The 24,703-nt window shown below is 53.0% G+C and overlaps 8 protein-coding genes across 8 annotated transcripts; all 8 read left to right on the top strand.

The window, feature by feature from the left end:
• Positions 1 to 573: 573 nt before the first annotated feature.
• RHO25_005433 (uncharacterized protein) lies at positions 574 to 1,823 on the top strand (the record flags this gene model as incomplete). The annotated part of the gene is made up of 2 exons (XM_023596336.2): positions 574 to 797; positions 866 to 1,823. The coding sequence occupies 2 exons, from the start codon at positions 574 to 576 to the stop codon at positions 1,821 to 1,823; spliced, it is 1,182 nt and encodes a 393-aa protein (XP_023456759.1).
• Positions 1,824 to 2,217: 394 nt separating this feature from the next.
• On the top strand, positions 2,218 to 3,963 carry RHO25_005432 (uncharacterized protein; the record flags this gene model as incomplete). The annotated part of the gene is made up of 1 exon (XM_023596335.1): positions 2,218 to 3,963. One exon carries the CDS (start codon positions 2,218 to 2,220, stop codon positions 3,961 to 3,963), a length of 1,746 nt encoding a protein of 581 aa, XP_023456760.1.
• Positions 3,964 to 4,918: 955 nt separating this feature from the next.
• Positions 4,919 to 6,626, top strand: RHO25_005431 (uncharacterized protein; the record flags this gene model as incomplete). Its single annotated transcript, XM_023596334.1, has 2 exons — positions 4,919 to 5,612; positions 5,656 to 6,626. The coding sequence occupies 2 exons, from the start codon at positions 4,919 to 4,921 to the stop codon at positions 6,624 to 6,626; spliced, it is 1,665 nt and encodes a 554-aa protein (XP_023456761.1).
• Positions 6,627 to 7,630: 1,004 nt separating this feature from the next.
• RHO25_005430 (uncharacterized protein) lies at positions 7,631 to 7,899 on the top strand (the record flags this gene model as incomplete). Its single annotated transcript, XM_023596333.1, has 2 exons — positions 7,631 to 7,646; positions 7,703 to 7,899. The coding sequence occupies 2 exons, from the start codon at positions 7,631 to 7,633 to the stop codon at positions 7,897 to 7,899; spliced, it is 213 nt and encodes a 70-aa protein (XP_023456762.1).
• A 108-nt stretch (positions 7,900 to 8,007) lies between these two features.
• On the top strand, positions 8,008 to 9,618 carry RHO25_005429 (uncharacterized protein; the record flags this gene model as incomplete). Its single annotated transcript, XM_023596332.1, has 1 exon — positions 8,008 to 9,618. One exon carries the CDS (start codon positions 8,008 to 8,010, stop codon positions 9,616 to 9,618), a length of 1,611 nt encoding a protein of 536 aa, XP_023457593.1.
• Positions 9,619 to 10,904: 1,286 nt separating this feature from the next.
• RHO25_005428 (uncharacterized protein) lies at positions 10,905 to 12,836 on the top strand (the record flags this gene model as incomplete). Its single annotated transcript, XM_023596331.1, has 1 exon — positions 10,905 to 12,836. The coding sequence occupies one exon, from the start codon at positions 10,905 to 10,907 to the stop codon at positions 12,834 to 12,836; it is 1,932 nt and encodes a 643-aa protein (XP_023457592.1).
• A 1,007-nt stretch (positions 12,837 to 13,843) lies between these two features.
• RHO25_005427 (uncharacterized protein) lies at positions 13,844 to 15,892 on the top strand (the record flags this gene model as incomplete). Its single annotated transcript, XM_023596330.1, has 1 exon — positions 13,844 to 15,892. One exon carries the CDS (start codon positions 13,844 to 13,846, stop codon positions 15,890 to 15,892), a length of 2,049 nt encoding a protein of 682 aa, XP_023457601.1.
• A 5,639-nt stretch (positions 15,893 to 21,531) lies between these two features.
• Positions 21,532 to 24,054, top strand: RHO25_005426 (uncharacterized protein; the record flags this gene model as incomplete). Its single annotated transcript, XM_023596329.1, has 1 exon — positions 21,532 to 24,054. The coding sequence occupies one exon, from the start codon at positions 21,532 to 21,534 to the stop codon at positions 24,052 to 24,054; it is 2,523 nt and encodes an 840-aa protein (XP_023457600.1).
• Positions 24,055 to 24,703: the final 649 nt, after the last annotated feature.

Below are 24,703 nucleotides of genomic sequence, written 5' to 3'. Positions count from 1 at the left end.
TGCCAGTAATGCTGGTATGAAGAGGAAGGCTGCAACTGCCAGGAATAGACAGCCCACGATGGCCGGAGTAATGCCGTTCATGCTGTTCTCGGTCTCGGGCACGGTTTCGTGTGGTTGGTTCTGCCAAGCAGTCTGTTGCTGCTCGCTCACGCAGCGACTCACATAATGTCGATGTGATAACGTCCAGCTTTTGATGCTGTTGATGGAAAATGCTGTAGAAAAGGCCCGATGGTGTTCAATTGTTGAGTATGTTGTGCGTTGTTGAGGCGAGAGAGCTCGGTTCGGTCGCGAATGCCTCGCAACTCCTCAGCTGACTCAGCGTCGCTCGCTCATGCCACGCGGAGTTGTAGCCGCATCTTGGCAGAGTATATTCTGACCTCATGTCATGGACGTGCCGAATGATGTGCTGATGAATCCAGTATTCCTGAGCTTCTGGATATGGTCCCCCGATTTCATTAGAGGCTTGAGTGAACACTCAGAAAGTGCTTTTATTTTTGTTGCATTCACCTGCTGGCATCGTCTGGTCCTCGGCCATTGGCATTGACATTGTCCTGCTGCTGCAGTGGTGCGACGATGGCAGAAGCTGGCAAGATGGAGTTCCCATGGCATCTGGGAGTATTCGATGCACATTGCCACCCAACAGACACTCTTTCAAGTCTTCAGAGTATTCCTGGGATGCGTGCAAATGTGCTCACAGTCATGGCCACCCGTGCACAAGACCAAGACCTGGTGGCAAACGCCGCAGATGATTTCGGAGTGACAGAAAGCGAAGCAGACCGAGAAGAGACGGACTGGAGGTAGGTCAAAGGACCTATGAGACCAACTTTGGGCTTTTGTATATTATCTGGAACTGACATCTCGTCAGTGAGCTACACAAGATCATTCCAGCATTCGGGTGGCACCCATGGTTCTCTCACCAGATGTTTGACGAGGCAGAATATGATAATGCCTCGTCTCTCAGCTCTGAGCAGAGGATCGCACACTATCAAAGCGTGCTCACGCCAAAGTCAGAAGATCAAGAATTCCTGCGATCTCTTCCGGATCCTCGACCTTTTGGCGAATTTCTGGCCCAGATGCGGGAGTACTTGCAGAAGTATCCTCTCGCACTTGTGGGAGAAGTCGGATTGGATCGTGCATTCCGTATACCAGAGTCATGGCTGCCAAGTCAACAAGATGGCCGAAATGAGAGCTTGACACCAGGAGGCAGAGAAGGGCGGAAGCTCAGCCCATACAGAGTCAGCATGGAGCATCAGAAGAAAGTGCTTCTTGCTCAGCTTGCCTTGGCTGGAGAGTTACATCGTGCTGTCTCATGTCATGGCGTGCAAGCTCATGGCGTAGTATACGAAACGCTGGCGCAGACCTGGAAAGGTCATGAGAGAAAAGTCTTGTCCAAGCGCGAGCAGAAGAAATTGGAGGCTGCAAGAAAGGCAAACGCAGAGCCTGAAGAAGATGAGGAGCCAGACGAGGAGTCGGGACCAAAACCGTATCCTCCTCGTATTTGTCTGCACTCTTTCTCTGGACCTGCCGACACTGTCAAGCAGTACATTGCCCCATCAGTGCCTTGCGACATCTTCTTCAGCTTCAGCACCACAATCAATGCTTGGTCTGAGGATGGGCAAGGTAAAGTTGAAGCTTCTGTCAAGGCGGTCCCGGACAACCGTATCCTCATTGAAAGCGATCTGCACACCGCCGGCGAGCGCATGGATCAGTACCTCGAAGAAGGTGTCAAGAAGATCTGCCAGGTCAAAGGATGGGAGCTCGAGGACGGTGTGAGAACGCTTGCGCGGAACTGGAAGCGGTTTGCCCTGGGGAGACATGCCTGAAGGAGCCCTCGGCGGTGGGTTGCTGCCATCGACAAAGACTGACTGGATCTATGCACTGCTGTCAGCACTCCAACCTCAATGCGCCCCATAGTGCAGATGCATGCTCATGTCTCATCACCTCCCCGACCCTATTACCCTGCCCTGAGTCCATCACCACATTGATCTCGATCCATCTTCGACTGTGGCCATCCGCCTTTGAGCTGTCTCGACAAGGTCTCTGTTTCCTTTGTTCACGGTCGCGGTCTCACCCCATGAGACAAACCTGTCACAAGGACTTGCAACCCCGTAGGCAATACTGTCTCTGTGCAGCAAACATGCGCCAATGTACAAAACATTTGAGCTTCCCGCTTCATGGTTGAAGTTCGCTCAGGGCAACCGGATAAAGTTAGTCATCATGCAGCACTTTCGCTCCGATCAGCCGGCCAGTTACCTGACGCCAATGCCGCTCTTTTCGGACAATGCGCTTGTTGATACAAAGCCCTTGACGTTCGAGCGCGTCGCCAATACTCGCACCACAACAACTTATAATCCCGCTTCAACGCAACGCGGGCGTCGCTTCGCTTCAGTAAACAACAGCTACCCTAACTTTCCCGCTACAACGTCAACACCGACACACAACACTTACAGCCAACAACTTCGCTCGCCCTTGAACCCCATCTCGCACAACGCTCGACCATCACGAGCATCCTTCTCGCAAACAACTGCACCTGCGGACTCCAAACCCTACACGCACAACCCGGACCCACGGTCTGAAACACCATTCAACATGCAGAACCAAATTCAGCCCCCGACCGGCGGTCCCGCCCTCCTCACAGCTCAGTTCCAGCGAGTGCTACAGGGTATTGATCAACCACTGCGAATCACTGGCACAGCATCTGCCCTGCAGAAGTTGACCGACATCCTGAACGCTGGATTCTACATCAGGCGCCTCAACGACACGTCGGCTACCACGGCCTTCGAACTGTCCCTGCGGCCTTACCAGATCAAAGGATTCTTTCCGACCGATGCGGAGATGACCTCCCTGTCCAATTTGCCAAAATGCCTGCAACTTGCTTCTGGGTTCAACTCCGACCAAGATCTCACCATGGCTCCGACCGAGAGTGCTGCGAACCACATCTTACCGCCACTCGCTGCGCTGCGCGTAATCGATGGCGCCCGAAGGTACATGGAGATCGGAGACAGACTTCGTCATGGCTACAAATACTGCTTCGACATGCTCATCCTAACTCGCGTCAACAACCATCAATTCCTCGTACATGAGTTGCCATTATCATCAGGAACGACACCCAGTACCCACAGTGTGCTACTGTTCCGTCAATTTGTACGCAACGAGCAGGGCAACCTTACAGAGGAGTGGTCACCGTCCATCACTGTTCGAGGCATTCCACCTCCACGCGCTCAGCCCATACCCGTCGGTGCTCCTCTCGCTGCCAATGCTCCTCCTGTAGCTGGCCCCTCAAACCAGCCGCAACCACCCATGCCGCCCGCCGCCCAGCCTGCTCAAACAGCACAGACCACCCACAACTGGGGCAATGGCAATGGGGTGGATCCACTCATAGGCGTGACAGACCCGAACACGGTGGAGGGCGATCTCATTCTTCGCGTAGCCATGCGCTACACCAACAAGGAGATTCACCAAATACTCGCCGACAAAGGCAGCACTGCGAAGTACAACTCCATCACAAAGCGTATCAGCAACGCTCTCAAAGCACAAGCTAGAGCTGAACTCCAGCCTGGTGAACGATTGAATGCCAAGTGCAATGCGTTGCGCGAGGAATTCGATACGCAGCGTAATGCGAGTTTGGGTCGCCAGCCTGCGCAGCGTGGTGGGGGCAACGGAGGTGTTGGCAAGAGCAAACGCCGCAAGACTGGATCGAAGACATTTGTGGCGGGTGATGACTCTGACATGGAAGAGGAGTTCGATGAGATGGATCTCGATAAGGAAGAAGATACAGACATGGAGGATGACGAGGAGGATGGCGCTGGAGGCGGGTACTCACTTCGGAGCTCAAATCGCGCACCTCGTGCAAACACCGCCGGCCAGACCCAAGATGAAGTTGACGTGAACGATGTCGAGGACGACTTGGGAGGACAGGACGACGGCGACGATTCTGACGGCAGCGTGTATGACGGCACTTAGGAGGGTTTGGGGAGAAATTGATAGATCGATGGAGAACAAACTGATAGATTGATAAAATGGATAAAAGAATCGGCCTGCTTCTGCGCTGCATTGACTCCACTGCAGGTTCGTGATATGTTTGACCATGAAGAGACATCCCTGCCTCGTTCATTCTACGATGTACTCGAACGAGCTCCAAGTCCAAAGGCATATCGCCTTTCTTTGTCACCTCATTTGTGACATCTCTTTGTTGCAAACACTGCACCCCAGATAAATATGTAGCTTCCCACATTGAGTCCTCTCCACACCCGTCTCCTTGTTCTTGTCGTCAATATGCTTCTCTTCCTTACGCTTGTAACGCAAGGTCTATACGACTTCGAGTTCTGCTCATATAGCCCAAACAAAGGCCCGGTCCTGAACATGGGACATCTCGCTCGCCATGGATCTCAGCAAAGCAGACCGCCTGGCCCTGCAGCTGCTGATGCCCCCAGTGAAATTTGAGGCATTCCTTCAACCAATGGCGAGCAACTATTGCCAGCGTGCGGGTCGCTGGTCGGGCTGTCAAGCTACCCTTGCTGCAGCGGAGGGCGGAGTGCAGGTCGAGCGGGCTTGGCAGGACTCTCTCAGACAGTGCGATTGAGGGTCTTCTGTCCCTAAGACGCAAACTTCTTTGCAGTTGGTCAAGTTCCCAACATCTCGAGCTGCCACTGTTGCGAGGACCATCTCCTCGTCAGCCTGCACTGGAGCTCCCCATCGTCTCGATCGTTCTCGCCAGCGACCCCTGCCCGCCTTCCTGCCCTCCTTCCTTCCCGCCGATACGGCCAAATGTAAGTCCAATGCGCCCATCATTCTCTTGAGCGCTTCCAGACGACTGACCACATCGCTTAGTCGCCATGTCTGGCAACGTAGGGACAGAGGCGCCGCCTCACTACTTCACAATGGACGACCTTGAGTTCTTGCGCGCAATCTCGGCTTCATGAAAGTCGAGACTCTTATGCAGGTCATTCGCAACCAGTATGAGGGAGACACCCGCTCTACGCTCGACTATGCCGATCTCGATCAACTCCTCCCCGCCCTCAACATGGCGATGTGGGTGGCCAAGGGCCGTCCCCAGCAGCAGCGCGTGGCACAATCCGCAACACCATCGCAAGCCTCTTCGCGAGCCACGGACGACCAGGCTAATCCATCGCTTCCTGATGGTCTGGCTCCCAACAGCCCCACTTCGCCGCCGCCGCCGCCAGCTTTGCAGCAAGTTGAGCAGCCCCAGCTCACGCACCACGAAGCATCATCTTCGTCAAGCACTGCGGTAACGCCAGCTCCATCCACGGCAACGGATAGCTTGACTTCCAGCATCATTAAAAGCAATCAGACTGGAGATACGGAGGCTACGCAAATCACGCATTTGCAAGAATACGGAAATGGGAATGCCTCACCGGCAGCACAGCCAGTCACGACGTCTTCCAGTAATGATGTCAGCGCTTTCCACGCTCAATCCCAAGCTCTCTCGGCAGCCACTGCCAGCAACATAGCACCCAGAAAGAAGGCCAAGAGCACGGGCCTTGCCAGAGCAAAGAGCAGGCCGACGTTCGTTGTCAACCCACACCACGCTGACATGGGCATTTTTGCTGGGAAGACTGTGGATGAGATTCTCACTCCCAATAACGGCATCAGTACCGAAGAGTTTTTTTGGGGCTCGTGCCTTGTTCATCTCAGCTCACTCCAGCGGCCACAAAGATGCCGTGGAGAAGATCAATCAGAAGCGCAAGGCAGAAGGATTGCCTGAGATGAGATTCAAGGACAGGACGTGGAACCATCGGCTGGAGGACGCTCTCATGCACAAATTGGGTCGTGCAAACTACGACAGCTCCTTGGAGGAAATTCGCGACGCAAGGAAAAATGACCAAGCGCGTGCTGCCTATGTCGCTATGTTGATGAATGATCAGACCAACGAACACAACCCGACAAGCGTTTGTACGGAGGAGTCTTGCATCGGCAAGCGGGCTCGTGCACAGAAGAAGTCACTGAGCGCTTTGAACGCCTCTACACCAGCGAATGGAGGCTATGGCACTCCGTACGCGACAGGCTCGGCAACTGCGAGTTTGTTTGATGGGTCGAGCAGCGAGACGCCTGCCAGTGAAGTTTTCAATGCCAACGCCGGGACCACAGCGCCTAGCTCGCTCAAGCACGCACGAGATGTCAACAACGCCGAGCCAGCCTTCGAGCAACCGGACGGGGTCAACATCAAGCGTCGAAAGGCTCGGCAGGGCCGGGTGTTGAGAGGGAATGGGCAAGCACAAGGATCCGACGATCCTGCTCTTGACCCAGCTCTCTTTTCCAGCAATCAAGCTCAGAGCCGTGCGCCATACCATCAATACTCTCAGCAAGGCAATGCAGGGTTGATTCAAAATGGATATGCACCAGTTGCTGAGGCCCACAATCACCCGCCTTCTACCTTTACTGCACCTGGCCTCCATGCCGCTACCACGTACTTCGATGACCAGGCCAGCGACAGCATGAGGACAGAAGACGTCGATGGTGCGGTTGTCCACCAGCAGGTTGACGATGAACAAGGCTTTGGAGAGGTCGCTCAGAGCTTTGAAGAAATCACTGCACACGTGGGCGGCGGCATTGATACTCACCACGACGGCCCTGCGCCAACGCACTTCGACCAACACAACGATTGAGGCGTCTAATATGGGCATGGTCTGAGCTACCCAAGGAGCGACAGATCTGAGCAAGGACTCAATATGGGACACGGTAATGGCACAGAGAGTATGGGTGGATAATTGCTTGCTGGATTCGCCAGCACCGCTGAATACCACGCTCAGCACTTGCCACCATACTATGGCAGCGGCAGTGCCTCTCAGTTGAGCGATGGAACATCGTAGACTGCTCCGAGTTTTATGGTTGGCTAATGAGAGACGGAAGTTGATTTTGAGAATCGAAGGACGGCTTGACGACGACGTTACGAGTTCCTTTTTCTTTTCAAGGTCTGGTGAGGGAACGACGAGAGACGAACGACGAATTTTATAGCATGCATCGAACTTTGACTATACAACAGCAGCAAAGGGCTTCAATAGAATATCGCGAACGATTCCATGATATCGGCGGAAGAGAAATGACAACAGCGTCTGACGGCTAGGAGGCAATCGTACAGTGTTCGCCTCAATATACAACTCACAGCATCATCACGCCAATGCGTCTTCATTCAAAACTTACGCAGACCTCAATATCACCTCTGACCAAGCACAGCACAACGAAGCAGCTGACCACGACTGCATTGAAATGCTCGCGAGCCTCGACCTATGTAGATGTCTCCGTCAAGCCATGACCGCAGCCCAGTCCAGCAAAGTCTCAGTGCAGAACATGTCACACACCAGCTCAAGTGTTTCCCTGACAGCAGGCCCGTGAATTTACCCAGCCACTGGGTCCAAGCAATGTCTAGCATTGGCGACGGCCCGATAGGTGAGGCGCTAATCCTTGCTAGATCAGCCTTGGCGTCGGCTGTCTAAACAGTGCCTACATTCAGCTTCGCTCTCCTCTTCTCTTCTCTTACCAACACAGGAGTCGGACTGTGCTCGCGCTTGATCAACACCTGTCCCCTCCACTGCAGTCGCGTTCAAGAAGACCTGCTCAACGGTCCCCGCTTGCACAATTCCAGTCAGCAAAACAAGCCCCTGGTACCGACATGGACACCCCCTCAGGTAAGCCGCGACATTGGCATCTCAATTCATGCGCGCATACTGATCTCAGCACCTAGGTATCGCACCCGCGGCAGCCACAGCGGCAATGTCAACCCGCCAGATCACCATGACGGAGTTGAGGCAAATCCGCGACAACTTCGGATTCGTCAAAGTGGGGGATATCGTCGCTGCCATTCAGGATATGGGGTCTGATCATGACGCACTTCGACTGCGTGATGTCGACATGGACGAGGTTCTTGCCCGTCTCAACTAGGAGTTGAGAGAAGTAAGAGCCCGTGCATTAGGTCAAACACATCAGCCAGAGGCTGGGGCGTCAGTCGCAACATCAAGCTTGGCGGCAAGCAATTTCCCGACAGCCAACATGGGCGGCCAGCGTGTGGACGAGGGAAATGCGCTGTCTTACCCACCCATTGAAGGTGCAGATGTTCAGCCTGCGTCGGTATCCGCTCCGTCTATGGCCACATCGCCGCAGTATTCTCAGCAACCACTGAGCCATGATCATCAAGGCCAGCTCACTGCCACGGTCAACAGCACAGCGTCTAGGAAGCAACGCAAGGGCGGAAACAGACGCCATATCAAGAGCACAGTCAACATCGTTGCCGAACCCCACCACACAAAGTTGGGGTTCTTCGCTGGAATGACCATCGCGCAAATATTCAGGCCTGGAAACGGCATCGATATCGATACCTTCTTCGGCGCTAAGGCGTTGTACATCGCAGCGCATATCCCCTCACCGAAGAGAGTTGAGGCAATGATCAACGAGAAGCATCAGGCGGAGAACAGCACGGATGAGGATCTGGTCAAAGAAAAGCTTTTCGACAAGCGGCTCGCGGGTGCTCTCAACCACAAGTTCGGCCCGGACAACCTCCAGCGCTCGAAAGACGCACTGAAGCTTGCTCAGAAGACCGATCAAGCTCGTCAAAACTATATTGCCATGCTGGTAGCCGATGACAGCTCTGAGCTCAACCCGATAAGCATCTGCACATATGCCGGCTGCCCCGCAAAACACGCGCGAGCACAAGCATCCCAGAGTCGTTCGAGTGCCTCAACTCCTGCCGCATCATCGTCCGCCATTGCCTCTGCCACCGGTGTCGGTCCTGGGCCAGCCTCTATGGGCGAGACAAGCAGCGAGGAACAGATGATTACGTCTTACGCGGCGGCCGCCGAGACAGTTGGTGGCGCATCGTCACGCCTCCACAAGCGTGCTCACGATACACAAGGCTCTGATACGAGCTGCGAGACATTGAGCAGAGCTGTTTCGAAGCGTCGCAAGTTGAGTGATGAGAATGCTGCACATCGCGAGCAGCAGCAAGGAGAGTTTCGCGCTCAGCCTGATAGGCTGACGACGCTCGCTGCTAGCAACCACAACAACGAGAGCTCATTTGTTCCCAACCATCATTCGGAGGACCAAGAGGAGGTTGCTGGTATTCAGAGCCAGCATTTGCTGGGCAACTCTCACCTTGACCACGCCGAGGGTGCAGAGAGTCTATCGGTGCATCAAGGAATTTCCGCAGCTGTCAGTCATCATTCAGCTCCATCGACTCTTGCACAGCCAATCGATGCCGCAAGTGGAATGGGTGTTGGAATAGCCGAAGCATCGAAGGGCCCTGATCACGGGCAGCAAGACATCGAGGACACCATCACGCAAATGGGTAGTGGGCTATATCCGAGCATGGAGCCACCAACATCGACAACTCCTTACTATCATGAGGGCCCAGCCGCCCTGAATGAGTTTGCGCAAGATGTCGACAGCAGTCTAGAATTTGAGCAACAAGACAGCTTTGATGCTGGCAAAAGCGGCCTGACACTAGGCGAGGAGCATCTGCTGGGCAACAATGGAACTACTACCCACCAGATGGTTGACAGTGAGGGCAATCGGGAGAGCTACATGAGAGGCAACAAGTTCCAGCTGGATCCAGAGCTCGACACGCTTGGGCATTCTGAAGAGGGAGGCGATTCCATTACCCTCTGAGGTATTGTACACAGATCTTCAGCATTTCGCGAGCACTGAAGGGAATATGAGATGAGACTGAGCGATTGAAGTTCAGAAGACTTGGCAAGTGGCAGGCCAAGGATCACTTTCACTTTTTCAAAGTGCAAGTAGCTGGCTGCAGATCATCCTGGAGAGTGTTTCCCAAATTTTTGGTTCAGCAAGCATGTCCAGAGAGACATGGAACGAAAGGGAGAGACTGAGATACGAGTTACGAGGATTAGATCGGGCAGGCTTTGTCGTGCAGCCATGAAAGATGCGATCCTAATTGTAACAGCAAACACAGAGGAAGGAATGATTTGCCTGTCAGCCCGAATATCTCATCAGTAATGCTCATCGTTTGCAGCGACAGCAGTCCCTAGTGCCCCATGACTCCTGGTAAGAGCAAAGAACTGTGTTTGCTCAATCAAGTCATTGACACTACATAGAAATTAACCATGATTCGAAATGATCTCCTTACCAGCTACAACCATCGGGAACGCCCACTTACCAGCTCCCTAGGCCTGAGAGGCCGCAGTACTTGGACTCCCAGGTAACCACTTTCATGCCATCATCAACCAACGACTCCAATATATCTATGCAAAACTCACATAGATGTACATCCTGTCCCCAAATCTGGCCGCTACTGGTGGCAGAGCGACATTGGTCGTGGCTGATTGCCGCTCTCATCTTCGCTGCCATTCGTAGGCGATAACTTTCAGCAACGAGCGGTCCTCGACAGTTGATCAAGGAGATTCAAGCACGCGACCTTTGCCTCAAATCACCCATCCACGAAGCCCATCATCGCAACACTCTAGCCACTTTCAGCTACATGCTGCATTGACGAACGTCATCTTTTCCGCCCTGATTAGCACGTGGCTCCGCGCTGTTCACTATTCCAACAATGACTTTGTTCTTAAGCGGCCCACGGGACAAAGTGACTGGACAAGGGCCGTGGGGGAGCATCAGCCCAGCTGCGGGAGCGTCACTAGCGCGTATGCGAGTGAAGTGCCGCAACACGACGGAGCACTGCACGCTGCTTTCAAAACATCAGTAGGATCCTTTCTCTCCCTTCTATCAATGTACTCCCCAAAGCTTGACAGCCCCAACTTCGAAACACCAGCATCGACACCTCTTATTCCAGCAGGGCATCGAAAAGTTCTGTTTCAACAGCACTACGATATCACAAGGCCACCACGAGAGCTTTTCCTACAGCCCACAGGTATTCGAACTCCCACTTACTGCCTTCGATCCTGACTGACACCGTAAAGAAACAGTTATCGATCATCATGTCGAAACCAAAGCTCCTCTGGGGGCTGTCCATCCAGCAGCTCGAGTCTATCGCCGACTCAACGCCATACATGACCGTTGCGGAGCTTGTGGAAAAAGTCCACCAAGTCGCCGGGGATGATGATAGCAACGATGAGACTTCAAACCGCGAAATCTTTCAGATTGTCAGCGTCTCAGAGATACAGGACGCAGAGAGTGTCCTTCAGCCGAAGGTGCCATCTCAGCAGCCAACGCAGCCTTCTCGTGCTGCTAAATCTGCGGCTCAGGACCCGTCATCGAACAACGTCAAAGACATCCCAGTTCCCACCCCTGGTTCATATTCAGCCTACGCAGCAGCGGAGCTCTCTGAGGCAAGCGCTATTACTCCGTCAGGGCAAGATCATCTTCAGTCCCTCTATCCACCAATGACCACAATTGGCACAAGCTCTCAATCCGCCGCAGCTACGTCTGCTGCCAACAGCGGAGACTTTCTTCCCAATTCAGTCGCGCCCACCTACGGGGTATCTTCTTTCACGAACAGTACGCCGGGTGTCTCTCAATATTTCCCACAGCAGCCAGTTCTGGCATCTGGACCGCATACAGGCGCCCGTCAATCGCTCTTCCCTCAAGACCACCACGCCAGTCTGGAGTCCTACGGCCACATGAATGCCGAGAATCTACTCGCACAAGGTAACGGCATTGACATCAGCCAGATCTTCGGCGGCCTCATCCTCCGAATCGCTCTTGAAAAGATGCCAGAGAGCAAGGTCACCAAGATGTTGAATGATAAACGAGCAGTAGATCGCCCTTCAGCTCGCGAGATTCGTTCAACCAAGACTTTTCGCAAACGTGTGGAGAATGCCATTAGGCACATATTCGGAGCTTTTGACGATGCTAGCTACAAGGCACATCGCAGCACCTTTAACGCAGCGCAAAACGACCCAGTGCTGCGTACCGAGTACATCGCCATGCTACAAGACCGGAAGACATTCCTCATCAACCCACGCAGCCGGTGTGAACGTTGCACCAAGAACAAGGACATGACAGAGAGCAAGTCGAACCAGAGTGTGACAGGACAACTGCAGCAGAGCTCACCACAGTTGTATGGAGGTGTGCACACGGGTAGCTCATTTCCAGCTCTGAGTGCTGTACCCAGCAGCTGGACAATCGAGAGCATGTTGAACCCACCAACTCCTGCAGCTCCTGCTCAGTCAATGCCTGCTCCACGCCGCAAGCGTCCTGCTACGGCATCAAACACACAAGCTATCCACCCTGCTTCCAAGCGACGACAAGGAGCAGGTTACGGCGCAGATCAAACATCACAATTGCCGCAGCCAGATTCCACGAGTGAGACATACGCTATGCCGCCTCAGCATTCATACCAGAGCGAGGCAAACGAACGCAATGAGACGAGTGAACGCACTCAGTCACAATACCCGGCTGATGAATCTACTCTCGCGAATGGTTTGCTAGACTTTCTGCATCCACCATCACAGTCAACATTCGAAGTTGGCTCATGGATGCAAGAAAGCACTGTTCCGGCCTCCAGTCCACCAGTGCCACGCTACACATCCTACCACAATGACAGAAGCAATGTGGACATCCCGCCCTCCAGCCCGCCGGTACCTCGCTACACGTACTACCATGAAAACGCAGGCAACATGGGTAGCGCTATCAACAGTGATGCAGCGGCCGCTATGGGAGTCACTACTTCGGCTTATGGCCGATCAGATGGTTATCTCATCAGCGACGCTCCTGGCGATGCGGTTCAACAACTCGGCTCGGATGGAACATTTTCACAATGGCAGCCACCACAGCAGAGTACTCTCGGCTCGGATTTCTGGGGCAACGAAATGCCAGCTGACGAAGGAGCTGAAAGGCGCCTGGAGAGGAGCCACAGGAAACCCAATAGAGGCCAACAGAAAGAACAAGAGGCAGGCGGCCGACGATGAGTAGGGATACTCGGAGCATGAATGCAGGCAGGTCCAGAATTTAAGAGGTTCAATCGTGGCCCGCGGTGTTCGGTTCACAGCAAACCATGCTCAATATATGGATTTGATTCTTTCGGAGCTGTGTCAGTAATTTCTCAACAATTGCAGGATCGAACGACATTGCAGCGGATCAGACAGAGCTGACTGGAGAATTTGGGAGGCATTGGCACTCTCCTTCAGACTTTATCGAACAGGCCAGGTGGAACTGCAGTACAATTCACGACTACGAACACGATGACTGGAGCGAGAGGACTCATTGGAAAGCTTCCACTTTTGATGAAGCGATGCAGCTACCCGCAACGAAACTCTTCACCTACTTTTTTGCATGCACTTACCTTCTATTATACGCGTTCCTCACGGATTTTCCGGGTCCTGCTTCCCATTGTCTGTACCGCCGTCACCGCCGCTAGACCTGGTTAGAGTGTTGCAAGTCACATGGATCAAGGGCCAAGACGCTCCTTAGCAAGCGAGTGAATCTCGTTCACTGTGAAGGTGATGGAGGCCTGGGCCGGAGTTTCTCGTGCCAGCGTCGAGATGTTCGCTTGCCTTCCCCTTCCCGCTACCGATCTCGGGCTCATAGTCAGCTTGAACAGCGTGGTAGAGTCTCAGCATCGCCGAAACAGGAACACTGTCGTGTATCGGTCAAGCGATGAGCGCGTGAAAAGACTCTGCATGTGACTGCAAGCAGCCAATGAGCTCTTCGGAACAGCTGCGGGAGCATCACTAGCGTGTTTTCGAGTGAATAGCCGCAACGCGGCAGTCAACCGCACGCTGCCTTCATGACAGGAGTTGTGCAGCACTGACACCTGCACATTCTCTCATCACTCCACGCCCAAGGATCCGAAAAATATCTGTACTGTAGCAGAAGTTGTACAGCACCCTCCACGAACGGTAGGTCGGCAAAACCATCGCAAGTCCATACGAAGCCTTCAACTGACATGAAGTAGCAACAGACGCCTGCAGCAGTCATGGCGGGGCAGGAGACGCAGTCGGGGATCTCCATGCACTATCTGGAGTCCATCGCCCGCGTGTCGCCCTACATGACTATTGCAGAACTGGTTGCATTACTTCATGAGAACGACGCCGCCGATCCTCACAACGGCGCCACATCAAGCACAGAGTCGCTCAGCTTGACGAGAGCCTCCGATGGTCCACATGGAGAGGCTCTTGACGTTCGGTCGGCGGCCGTGGACTCGAGTGCTGCATCGGTTCAGAGCGCTCCCCCAACGTCTCAACCTCCAACAGATGCCCCAGCGGCCAACACCCAGGGTCTTTCGCAATTAGTTCCCCAAGGCGTCTCGTCATTCGAGGCGCAAGATACCTCAATATTGAGTGCCACGCAGCAATTCGATCAGCAAACCGACAGTGGCCATCAAGACAGTGTGCAGTCCGTTTCGATTCCACCGTCATCAACCACGACACCACAGTTGGCTCTCGATGATGCGAATGGCGGCACCGATGTCTCAAACCCCGGGTTCCAAGCAGGATTGACAAACAACCTCACGCCAACTGCATCTCAGCCAACGCCTCTGAACCAGGCACTGGGTCTCAATGCAACACCAGGGGTCACGACAACGTCTGTCAGAGTGGGTCGCAACCACGCAACTCTCGAGATATGCGGCGATAAGACTGGAAAGCAGCTCCTTGAGGCCAACAGCGGTATCGACACGAAGCAGATTTGCGGTGCTCGAGCTCTTCTCGTTGGGCTCGCCGGTATTCCCTTCACCAAAGTCGCAGGAATGCTTAATGCAAAACGTGAAGGCGAGCAACTACAAGATGGAAAGCTCATGTCCACGAAGGCTTTCGATAAACGCGTCGAACATGCCATCAGGCACATCTTCGGCGTGCCCAAGGGAGCTGCTTACAAAGCGCGCCGCAACGAGTACTCAGACGCTCAAAAGGACCCTGTCCTTCGACAGAAGTACATCGACATGCTGAAGGATCCGGCAACCTACCAAATCAATCCGACTGAGCAGTGTGAAGGCTGCAACAAGAATCAGGCGACCCAAGATGCAACACAAGACCCACAACATGTCTCTCAGGCGGCTGCAGCCGGTCTCACGCCTGTTTCCAACCCGTCTATGGCACCAAATGTCCCAAATACCAATGCGGCAGGTCTCAACACCATTTCGAGCGTGCCTGGTCAGAGTGGCCCCGCGGCGAAAGCTCCGCGTCGCAAGCGAAAAGCAGCTGCCTCTGATTTGCACAATGGCGAAGACAGCACCAAGAGATGGCAAGGCGAGCCTCAAACAGGATACCCGCAAGCACAATCCACTTACGGGCACTCGTTCTTTCAAGATGCTACTACATCATCTCAACCAGCTTACCCTCAAGCACCATTAACTCAAGGGTATTCGTTCATTCAAGGTGATCAATCAACTTACCAGAGTGCCACAACTGGTCCTTCCAATCTCCCGGCATTCCCAGCACACCAGGCCCAAGTCATGGCGCCCATCGCCCAATTCAACGCCGAGCACAGCGACAGAGCATCACGCTACGGCAACGCACCTCAGCAGAGCACATACATCCCTTCAAGTCCGCCGTTAGGACCATACACGCCCCAGGACAACGTGGGAAGCTTCGATAGCGAGGGCAACTTCGATCTGAACCTGTTTACCAACGCACCAAACAGCGACATGGGCTTCGCCACATCTGAGTTCGGCAATCTGAGCAACGTGAACTTGAGCGGATTCACTTCTGACGCTTTTAACGGCTTTGACCAAGACCGATTTTTCTTCAGTGAGGCCAACCCAACTTTTGGCGGCGTTCAACAGCCCAACATGAGTGACTTCTTCCCGCAGTACAACGAGCCGAGCTCAGCTGTTGGACAGTACAATCCACCAGCTAGTCACCTGTACAACGAGCGAAGCTCAGCTCTTGGGCAGCACGATCCACCAGCTGATGAGCAGGCCAATGCGCCGAGCTCAGCTCACGGGCAGTACGACGCGTCAGCTGATGACCAGGGCAGTGATGGAGGAGACCAAGACTCTTCTGAGCACGGTCACGAGCAGAATTAGTAGCTGGAGTGCCAGGATTAAAAGGAGCTTCGTGATGTTTCCGAACAGCTTCGACGAGGCCAGAGAGAGAGGTACGAAGGATTATCGCAACGCATGGAGGTTTCTGAAGCGGCTTGGAAGCAGTCATGGACGTTCAAAGCAATTTTCCATTTTATGAGAGCTGTAATTTTACATTAATAGACATTATCAACGCAATAAGAAACTTCGCTGAGCTTTGCGTCTTGTTCCACTGCCAATTGCCAAAGTCGTTGTACTTACCTCTCTCAGTCTTTCCGAGCCGCGCATATGCTGTCTGCATTACTGTTGCCAAAGCACGTTTCTGCCTAGTGTCCGTCACCATCTGCACACATACTGTCTGCTGGGCATAAGTTGAAAAAGAAGGCGTTGCCGTCGATCCCGGAGAAGTGACTGACGCCACAGGTCTGGGATCAGCAGCCGTACTGTATACGGTCCCGGACACTATGTGTATACGCTGTCGATCTGCAGAGGAAACCGAAGTGCGAGGCGAGTATTGCTGCCAACTCCCAACAAGTGCTGGTCACAAAATTTGGTCGGCCTAGCGTGACCAAACACAATTTAGAACAGCGTACCACTCCCGCACAAGGTCTTTTCCAGTGAATCTGTGCGTGAGAATCTTTCTTGAATGGTGAGCGGGAGTGTGAGACAAGTACCAATGTCGATTTTGACTCCTTGCTGGGTCTGAGAACGAATTGTGCTCCCAGGCGCCGAACCCAAGCGCCGCATGTCAGGAACGTATTTCGTGGGATCTGGAAGCACTCAAACTCTCATGTTAGGATGGGACCTGGAGCGCGAGACGACTGTTGATGGTCCTTGAAGTGGCCGGTGTGGAATTAGAAGAACAGGAAACGATTCTAGGCACCAACGACGAGTGTGTGACCTCCGCCGGAAAGCGTTCCATTCGATGGAAATACACTCAAATACGCATCTTGAGTCGGGAGCCGAAGTGCGGAACGAGTGCTGGTGCCCCTTCCACTGGGTGCTTGGTATCAGGACGGATTTAGTTTCCAGGCACTCAACACAAACATGCCATCTCCGGACCGCGTCTTGTTCGATGGAATACCACTCAAATACTTGATCCCAATTGGAAGCGGGAGTGCGAGACGACTTTCCGTGCTCGCTCGATGGACTGCTGGCCATGAGAACGAATTCTCTTTCAAGTCAACAAACCTGCGAAAGGCATCCCCGCAACACGTCTCATTCAAGATTAACGCGTTCAAAGACTTATTTCAAGCCACGACCTGGAGTCGGTAACATGTGTTGTTGCTGCCCGTCCATCTGCGAGCTGGGCTTCGAAACGGCTCGAGCACTCCGGCATCAAACCCACGCGTCTCAATCCCCGGAACGCGTCTCATTCGATGGAAAACCAGTCAAAACCTTGATTCCAATTGGAAGCGGGAGTGCGAGACGACTTTCCGTGTTCGTTCAATAGGATGACAAGCAGGAGACCGGATCGCAACGCAACGCACCGAACCTCAGCATACCATCTCCGCACCACATCTTATGGGATGTTAACACGCTCAAAGACTTCTTCCAGGGCGCGACCGGGAGTCGGGAACATGTGTTGTCGTTGCCCGTCCATCTGCGAGCTGGGCTTCGAGACGGATCGAGCAATTCTGCATCAAATCCACGCGTCACAATCCCCGGAACGCGTCTTGATCGGCTTAGAAAGACTCAAATAATTGGTCCAAGTCGTGACCGGAGGTAAGAGTCGCGTGGTGTTGTTTGTTGAAGTAGCTGCTGGCCACGGGAGTGAAGCGAGTGACCGTTTCCGGAGAACCCAAGAGCGCTGACTCCCGCATCGCATCTTATTGGATTCTTACGCGCTCAATAACTTATTTCAAGTTAGGACCGGGGATCGGTGACATGTATTGCTGCTGCCCCTCGACCGGAGTGCTGTGCTTAGAAACGGGTCGAGCAACCACGCACCAGATGTACGCGTCTTAACTCCCGCAACGCGTCTCATTTGACGAAGAGGTGTCCAGAAATTCCGTCCAAGTCATGACCGGAGATCGGGAGACGCGTTATGTTGTCTGTTCAGCTCGCTCCCGGATGTCAGAACGGGCTGGACGGCCAGATATGAAACCTGATACTGCTGACCTCGGCATCGCGTCTCATTCAAATTGTACGCCTTCAAAAAGAATATCCAGCTCGTGACCGGAGATGAGAGACGAGTGGTGTCGCGAAAACACGCGGTTGGGGGAATTTGGGCTGGAAATCGAATCAGTTGACCAAATGCTGAAAGACCGCGTGCAAACTCCCGGACGCGATCTTGCTCGATGAATTCATGCCTCAGAACCTCTTTCAGATGGTGACCGGCGATCCGTCACGAAGAGTGCCGGGCGAATGGTCGCTGGTTGAGAAAATGGATTTGGTGACGCCGCACGTCAAAGGACACCACGACAACAATCCTCCCGCACTCCCGCATGTCATTTTGCTGGACAGAGGCGATATCAAACACTTCACGGAGATGACGACCCGAGGTGGACGTGATGATTCTCCGCCATTGGAGGCATTTCGGCACCAGACGTCAAATTCGCCTAGGCAGCAATTTTCGAAGCCACCAAAATGGTGCAGCACTCCAGCAAGGCACTTTATTCGACAGAAGGCTCCGTCAGCGGTTCCCTGAAATGACGACCCGAGATCATCGCTATCATCTTCCACAATTACAGCTGGTTGGACACGAAGCGCAAAATTGAGCTAGGAAGGAGCTCAGGAGGTCGCAACAAGAGTATGCCACTCCCGCATGGCATCTCACTGGAGAGATACACCCGTCAACACTTCAACGAGACGACGACCCCAAGTGGCCATGATGTTTCTTGGCCATTTTAGCCGGTTGGGCAAAAAGCGTGAAATCGGCCTGAGTAGGCCATCTCCAAGTCGCCGTATTGGCATAGCACTCCAGCATGGCATTCTGGATGATAGATACGTTCGTGAAAGACACACCGAGATGACGACCCGAGGTGGAGGAGATAATTCTGGACTATTTCGGCAGTTTGGTGAAAAGCGTAAAATCGGCCTTGAATGACCATTTGCAGGTCGCAACAAACGTTCAGCATTCCCGCATGGCATCTTGGCTGATAGATACATCCATAAACACTCTGCTGAGAATGCTACCCGAGATCAATACGATGGTGCTTCTCTATTTGGGTCAGTAGAGCACCTCGGGCACGGACGACTGAGATATGATGTCTGAGAGCATCAACAATCGCATAGCACTCCCGGAGCGAACTTTGCCGCCTGTATTATAGCGCAAAAAATGGATCCTGGTGGTGACCTGGCGTCGTGAGCAGGTCCTGCCACATGGTCGGGCCGTAGGAGGAGAACGTGGTCCCAATGACTGAGAATGCGGTAACAAAGGTGCAACACTCCCGCACCACAGCTCTTCCGAGGTTTTCGTACGTAGCAATGTTTTCTACGTGCCGTCCTGGAGACCGGGATGACTGTTGGATTGCGAAGGAGCGAAAGCGGCCGAAAAGGGGATCGATCATAATCTATAGCAGTAACGACGTACCGACTCCCGCATGGCGTCTCACCCGGCATGACTGTGCTAGAAATTGTGAGCCGCATAACGACTTTGAGTGAAGCTCAACTTCTGAAGGCTATTATACTTCATTACAGAAAAGACCAGAATCGAAGAAGCCGGATATGCAGTGGCGGCAACTTAGCAACTCCCGCTCATCGTCTTAGTCGAGTGAGAGATACTTGAACTTCTTTCTAAGATGTGGACCTGGAGTCGCATACACCTGGTACAGCCTGGCTGTAAGCCGATGGCGAACTTTCGATGCGGCACTTCAGTGACGGCGGCAGCTTTTAGGTGGACCCAGAGACTTTATTCTGACAAGTTGAGGAGCATGTGAAGACTTATTTGCAACCGCTTGCGAGAATCCGAAACCATGGTCAAAGCTACTACTCTGCTCCAGTCTCCATGGAGGTAATAACGGGCGAGCCATCCCTTTCTGCGGCGAAGAAATCTGGAGCATCCCCACAACACTCTTTAAAACACTCTTCTCACTGCTATCACTGTTCTCAAATTGCTACCTGACATTGGAGATATAAACTAGAAGCTAGGCGTGGCATTTTTGTCCCCTCTGGGCATGACAAGGAAACGATGCCACAACGGCAACGTGGTATTGTGCTCTGGACGCAATCTGCCTGGCTTCATCGTTATCAACCAGATGTTTCGAAACAGGTTACTGGTATCGCCTACAAGACAATGCATATTTCGTTCACTCAGCCTGCAAAAGCGCCGAGAGACATTCGATTGCAATGAGGGCGTGAAATCAAAGCTCAAACTCACACTATATCATTCGGGATTATTAGGAAGCTTGTTTCGTGATGATATCTGGACTCTCAGCCGAACACCCAAAATAGCTTGGCTATATAGCTTCGACCTCGCCAGCGCATGTGAACTGAGCAGCTCACCCTTTTGCACGAGAAAGTCAAGAACGACTACGAGATCCTAGAGGGATGGGAAATTTTGCACAGCAAGGGTCAATTTAGCCAGTATAAAAAGTAGTTTCGTGCCTTGTTCAAGCAAAAGCCAATGCTCAAAACTGCGGACAATTGCGTGTCAGCACAACTGCTCGTTGTCTGGTCGGAGAATATTCTCTGTGTCGGGTCTCAGAAGAGATGAGGATTGCTTTACGAGCTCTCATAACATCTTAATGGTTTTATCACTCCTTCTGCTGCATTTGAGTACTGATAATAGAGATACCTGTGGAGTTCGCTCCTACTCAGGTGCTGCTCGCCACAAGAGCAAAAGCCAAATTGCCTCACATTTCGTATTTACATGGCCATGGCTGGTACTCGGTGCGATCGATCGTAGGTAAGCCAAGAAAGGGCAATTTCTTTCATCTCAGCCCAGGTGCATGCACGCCTTTGAGAATTTGTTTGTACAAACAAAATGAATAGTAGAAGGTAGAATCCGGCACGATGCCCACTTGTGTGAGCTCAACCTGTTCGCAGACCCACTCCATTGAATACTCCGCATATCTCTCCTCCGAATGCACCCATTCCTTCCTGCTCAAGATGTATATATCTATTTCGAAATCTATACACTCACGAATCGACTTGCCGGAACCTACCATCGTCCGGCGATCCTCGTTGTGTCGTAATCTTGCAGATTCGATGCATGGCTCTAGGTACAGATCTCCTATCTATGACAAAGGAAAACCAACAACAAAGAAAGTGTCCCCAAGACCAGTAAGCGTCATGCTTTCGACCCAGAGTTTTCTTGACTTTTCAAGGGCTGAAGACATCACACACATGCCCTTTCTCCTACAGAACGACGCGCGAGACCATTGCAACAACAAGATTGAATTATGTGTATCGTTGCGAAGATGCAGAGGAATAGCAGTATGCCAGTAGAACAAAGGCCTTGTCTGGGGGCAACAAATCTATTATATCACTTGCTTTGAGCAAGCTACTGTCTTCAAGATGCTTCACGCGCTTGACCTACCCGTCTCCTACTGATATCTTCTGCCTCTCTCCTTCGATCGATCATCATACACATTTGAGCTCAGTAAACATACCTGCTGTTTTCAACGATAACATCGACGACACATCAATCAACCGCTAACACTTCGACCGAGCTGGACTCGGACCTACCAACAGCCACGATGGCATTAGCACCAGCAAATGGTGCACAAAAGCAACTCTACCACGGCATCCCAATCTACGGACCGTCCAATCCATCGCGTGAGACTGTCCTGGCCCACGAAAAACCCCTGGACGAACTCACAACGACTCTCATCGTCAACAAGCTGCGGCTAAGAGCCATCAACGCCGCAACTACTGACGTCCAAGATGCTGTAGACCAAGCCAAGTTCGCTGCAGCAGAGCATTTCGTTGCTCAATCAGCGTTTCCATCGGCCCAACTGCGCAATGGCATCCACAATATGCAGCCTCCGTACTCCCTTCCGCCCCCAGGCTTCACTATCGGCCTCAGCACGCCCTACTTCGACATGGGCCAGTTCTTGTACGACCTTCGCCAATACTCGGCATTCTACGGAGGCAGGTATGTCTACGATGTAGCAGTTCTTGCCAAATCACAAGATCCCGCTCAGCCAGTCGTGCTTGACATCTACCGATCGCAGCCGGGGAGACAGGGCACCCACACTTTGTGGTACATTCAGCAGAGGTGTTGGATCCCTGGCGCAGGTCAAAGTATCGAGATGCTGCAAGCATTGGCGCCTTCTACGCCTCCTCCTGCCCCGGCCGTACCCGCAGCCATGCCAGTACTGCCACCAGCACCAGCACCAGCTGCACTCCCAGCTCCACCTCCGCCAGCACATCGTGCGATCCAGCCAAGGAAACCACACCATCATAGCGCGGTGCCTTACGCTGGATTGACAGCTGATCAAATATTGGCTCAAGTCCACACCGAGCACATGTTCGGCGGAGTGATCCTCGTGCTATACCTGACATACGGCAAGGGTGAGCTGATGAAAAAATTGAGCGACAGACGACAGCAGCTTGAGGGCATGACCGCATTCGGCCCGAAGTCCCAGCAAGTCGTCCACTATCGGGTCAAGAATGCGATCGAGCACATCTTCGGGAAAGCCAATTATCAAGCCAATGCTAAAGCACTCAAGGACGCGAGTAAGGATAGGACGCAAGCTGCTTTGTGGCGTACCAGATTGAACAACCCGGCGACTTACGCCGCTGCAACCTGCTGCCGCTCTGATGACGATGATGCAGCTCCATCAAGTGGAGCAACTCTTCCAGCACAAAATCCGGCTGCATCAATTCCAGCCCTCCAAGCCCCACCCACGAACAATGCTGCAGCCTCCTCATCTACACCCTCTCGTGCATACGGCAGCAGTAGTCAGGTCCAGCACACGCCAGCACGACCATTGATGGCACCAGAGTCTAGGGGGCAGCAGAACCTCGACCATTCTACGTCGGCAACCGCATCCGATGCTGTGCGGCCCTCCTCCCCACCAGTGCTGCTAGATCCTGCTCTTCGGGACGATGCAGTTCCCACCTCTCCAACGATACAAGCTCCTGCTACGTCAGACGATATGGCACCAACTGCTTCAGCAATGCCAGCTTCCGCCTTCCAAGGAAATGTCGCGAGGACCTTCTCACAGCCAATGGAAGGTGTGCAGACTGGTGCTATCGTTGCACCAGCGAGCGAAGGACCCTCAGACAACGTCTTGCGTCCCGTACTGGGTCAGAGTGAGACTTGGTTCCTTCAATGGGCCACCCAGCAGCCTGCAAACGAGGCATCGGCCACGCCAATGGAGGTCGATGAGCCCCAGGAGTCCAACGACGAGGTTTCACAGAGTAACGATGCTGCAGTATCGCCACAGGAGAGCCAGCAGCCGACTGGAATGGAGATCGAAAACGCTGCAGTATCTCCAAGCCAGAGTGCACCGCAGGCTCAGGAGCAGATCGTGGATACTGCGATGTCCCCAGACAAGGATGACCAGCAGACACAGGGTCAGATTGATGATACTGCAGTCGCTCCACACGAGAGTCAGCAACTGGTTCAAGAGCAAATCGAGGACGCCGCAGTATCGGCGGGCGACAGTCCACAGGAGACTCAAGAGCCGATTGAAGGTCCTGCGGTATCACCAAACGAGATTGCGCCGCAGACCTCGGACCATTTGGCGGATAGTGCAGCATCGCCAGACGAGCCCCAGCAACAGACTCAGGAACAGACTGAGGTTGCAGTATCGTCCAGCGAAGATCAGGAGCAAGCCCAGGAGCAACTCGATGACACTCCAATCTCTTCAGGCGAGCTGCAACAGCAAACCCAAGACCACAGCGAGGAAATCGCAGCTTCTCCAGCTGATCCTTCCCCACAGACGCAGCCACAGAGCAACGATACCGCGATGGTATCAGGCGAAACCCAGCAGCAGGCCCAGGAACAGGAGCCACAAGACCACTCACTCGACGATGCACAAGACGTCGTACAGGCCCAGCCACAAGTACATCCTCAAGACGATCAGCAAGAGGATGAACAACCTATCCCAGAGACTGAGCAACCAGATGAATCGCATGATCTAGAGCCTGACTGGGACTACTTTTGGGACTGGCCTGGCAATGTCTTCTGCTGGGGGTGCAATGGTGCCGGGCGACACTTCGACGACCACGAAAAGGACTGTTTTTCAAGGTTCGATCCTGATAACAAGTGAGCGTGGGATCGTGACATAGCTCGGTGGGAAAACCTCAGTCAAGTAAGGAAAAAATGACTTTCACCTGGTCTGGCTGGATAAAATAGGAAGAGCCATGTCCCTTAGTGACAGCGAACGATTATGGAGGCGTGAAAGAAATGTAGACTGTAGAATTAGATCATCCAAGTTCTTTGTGTTCGACATCCAAAAATGTGTAATTTTTCGAATTTCTCAAAGTGCATTATCATTCCAATTTTGCTTCTTGCCATTCTAAACGGGATATAACTTCCAGCGTTCATTAAAGAATATTTGCCAGGTGACGATCGAACACTGTCGCTCCGTCAGCCAGCAAAAGTGAACACCTCGTGCCGTGCATTCCCTCTCGATACTGCCAGCTCAAAGTCCTCTACTTCTGAACACAGACCGTGCCATCGAAGCTGAAGTCTGGAACGACTGACTATTGGGGCTAGGATCGAGAGAATCGTTTGGATATCTCGATTCTGCACTGGTTATCATCCTGGGATCCGTACAAACTCTGCATTTTCTCAATGCGTACTGGGTTCAATCTTTCAGGCTGCTCGAAGACTTCCAAAACGTTTTGAATAACCTGAGAACCATTTGCGTGCACACCAGCGTATAAAATGACAGCATCCACGCGGCTTTGCAAGTT

The sequence above is a fragment of the Cercospora beticola genome, chromosome 3 (genome assembly GCF_033473495.1).
Source record: "Cercospora beticola chromosome 3, complete sequence".
Classification (NCBI taxonomy): Eukaryota; Fungi; Ascomycota; class Dothideomycetes; order Mycosphaerellales; family Mycosphaerellaceae; genus Cercospora; species Cercospora beticola.
The sequence above is the reverse complement of the archived record's forward strand: the minus strand, read 5'-3'. Positions and strand labels throughout refer to the sequence as shown.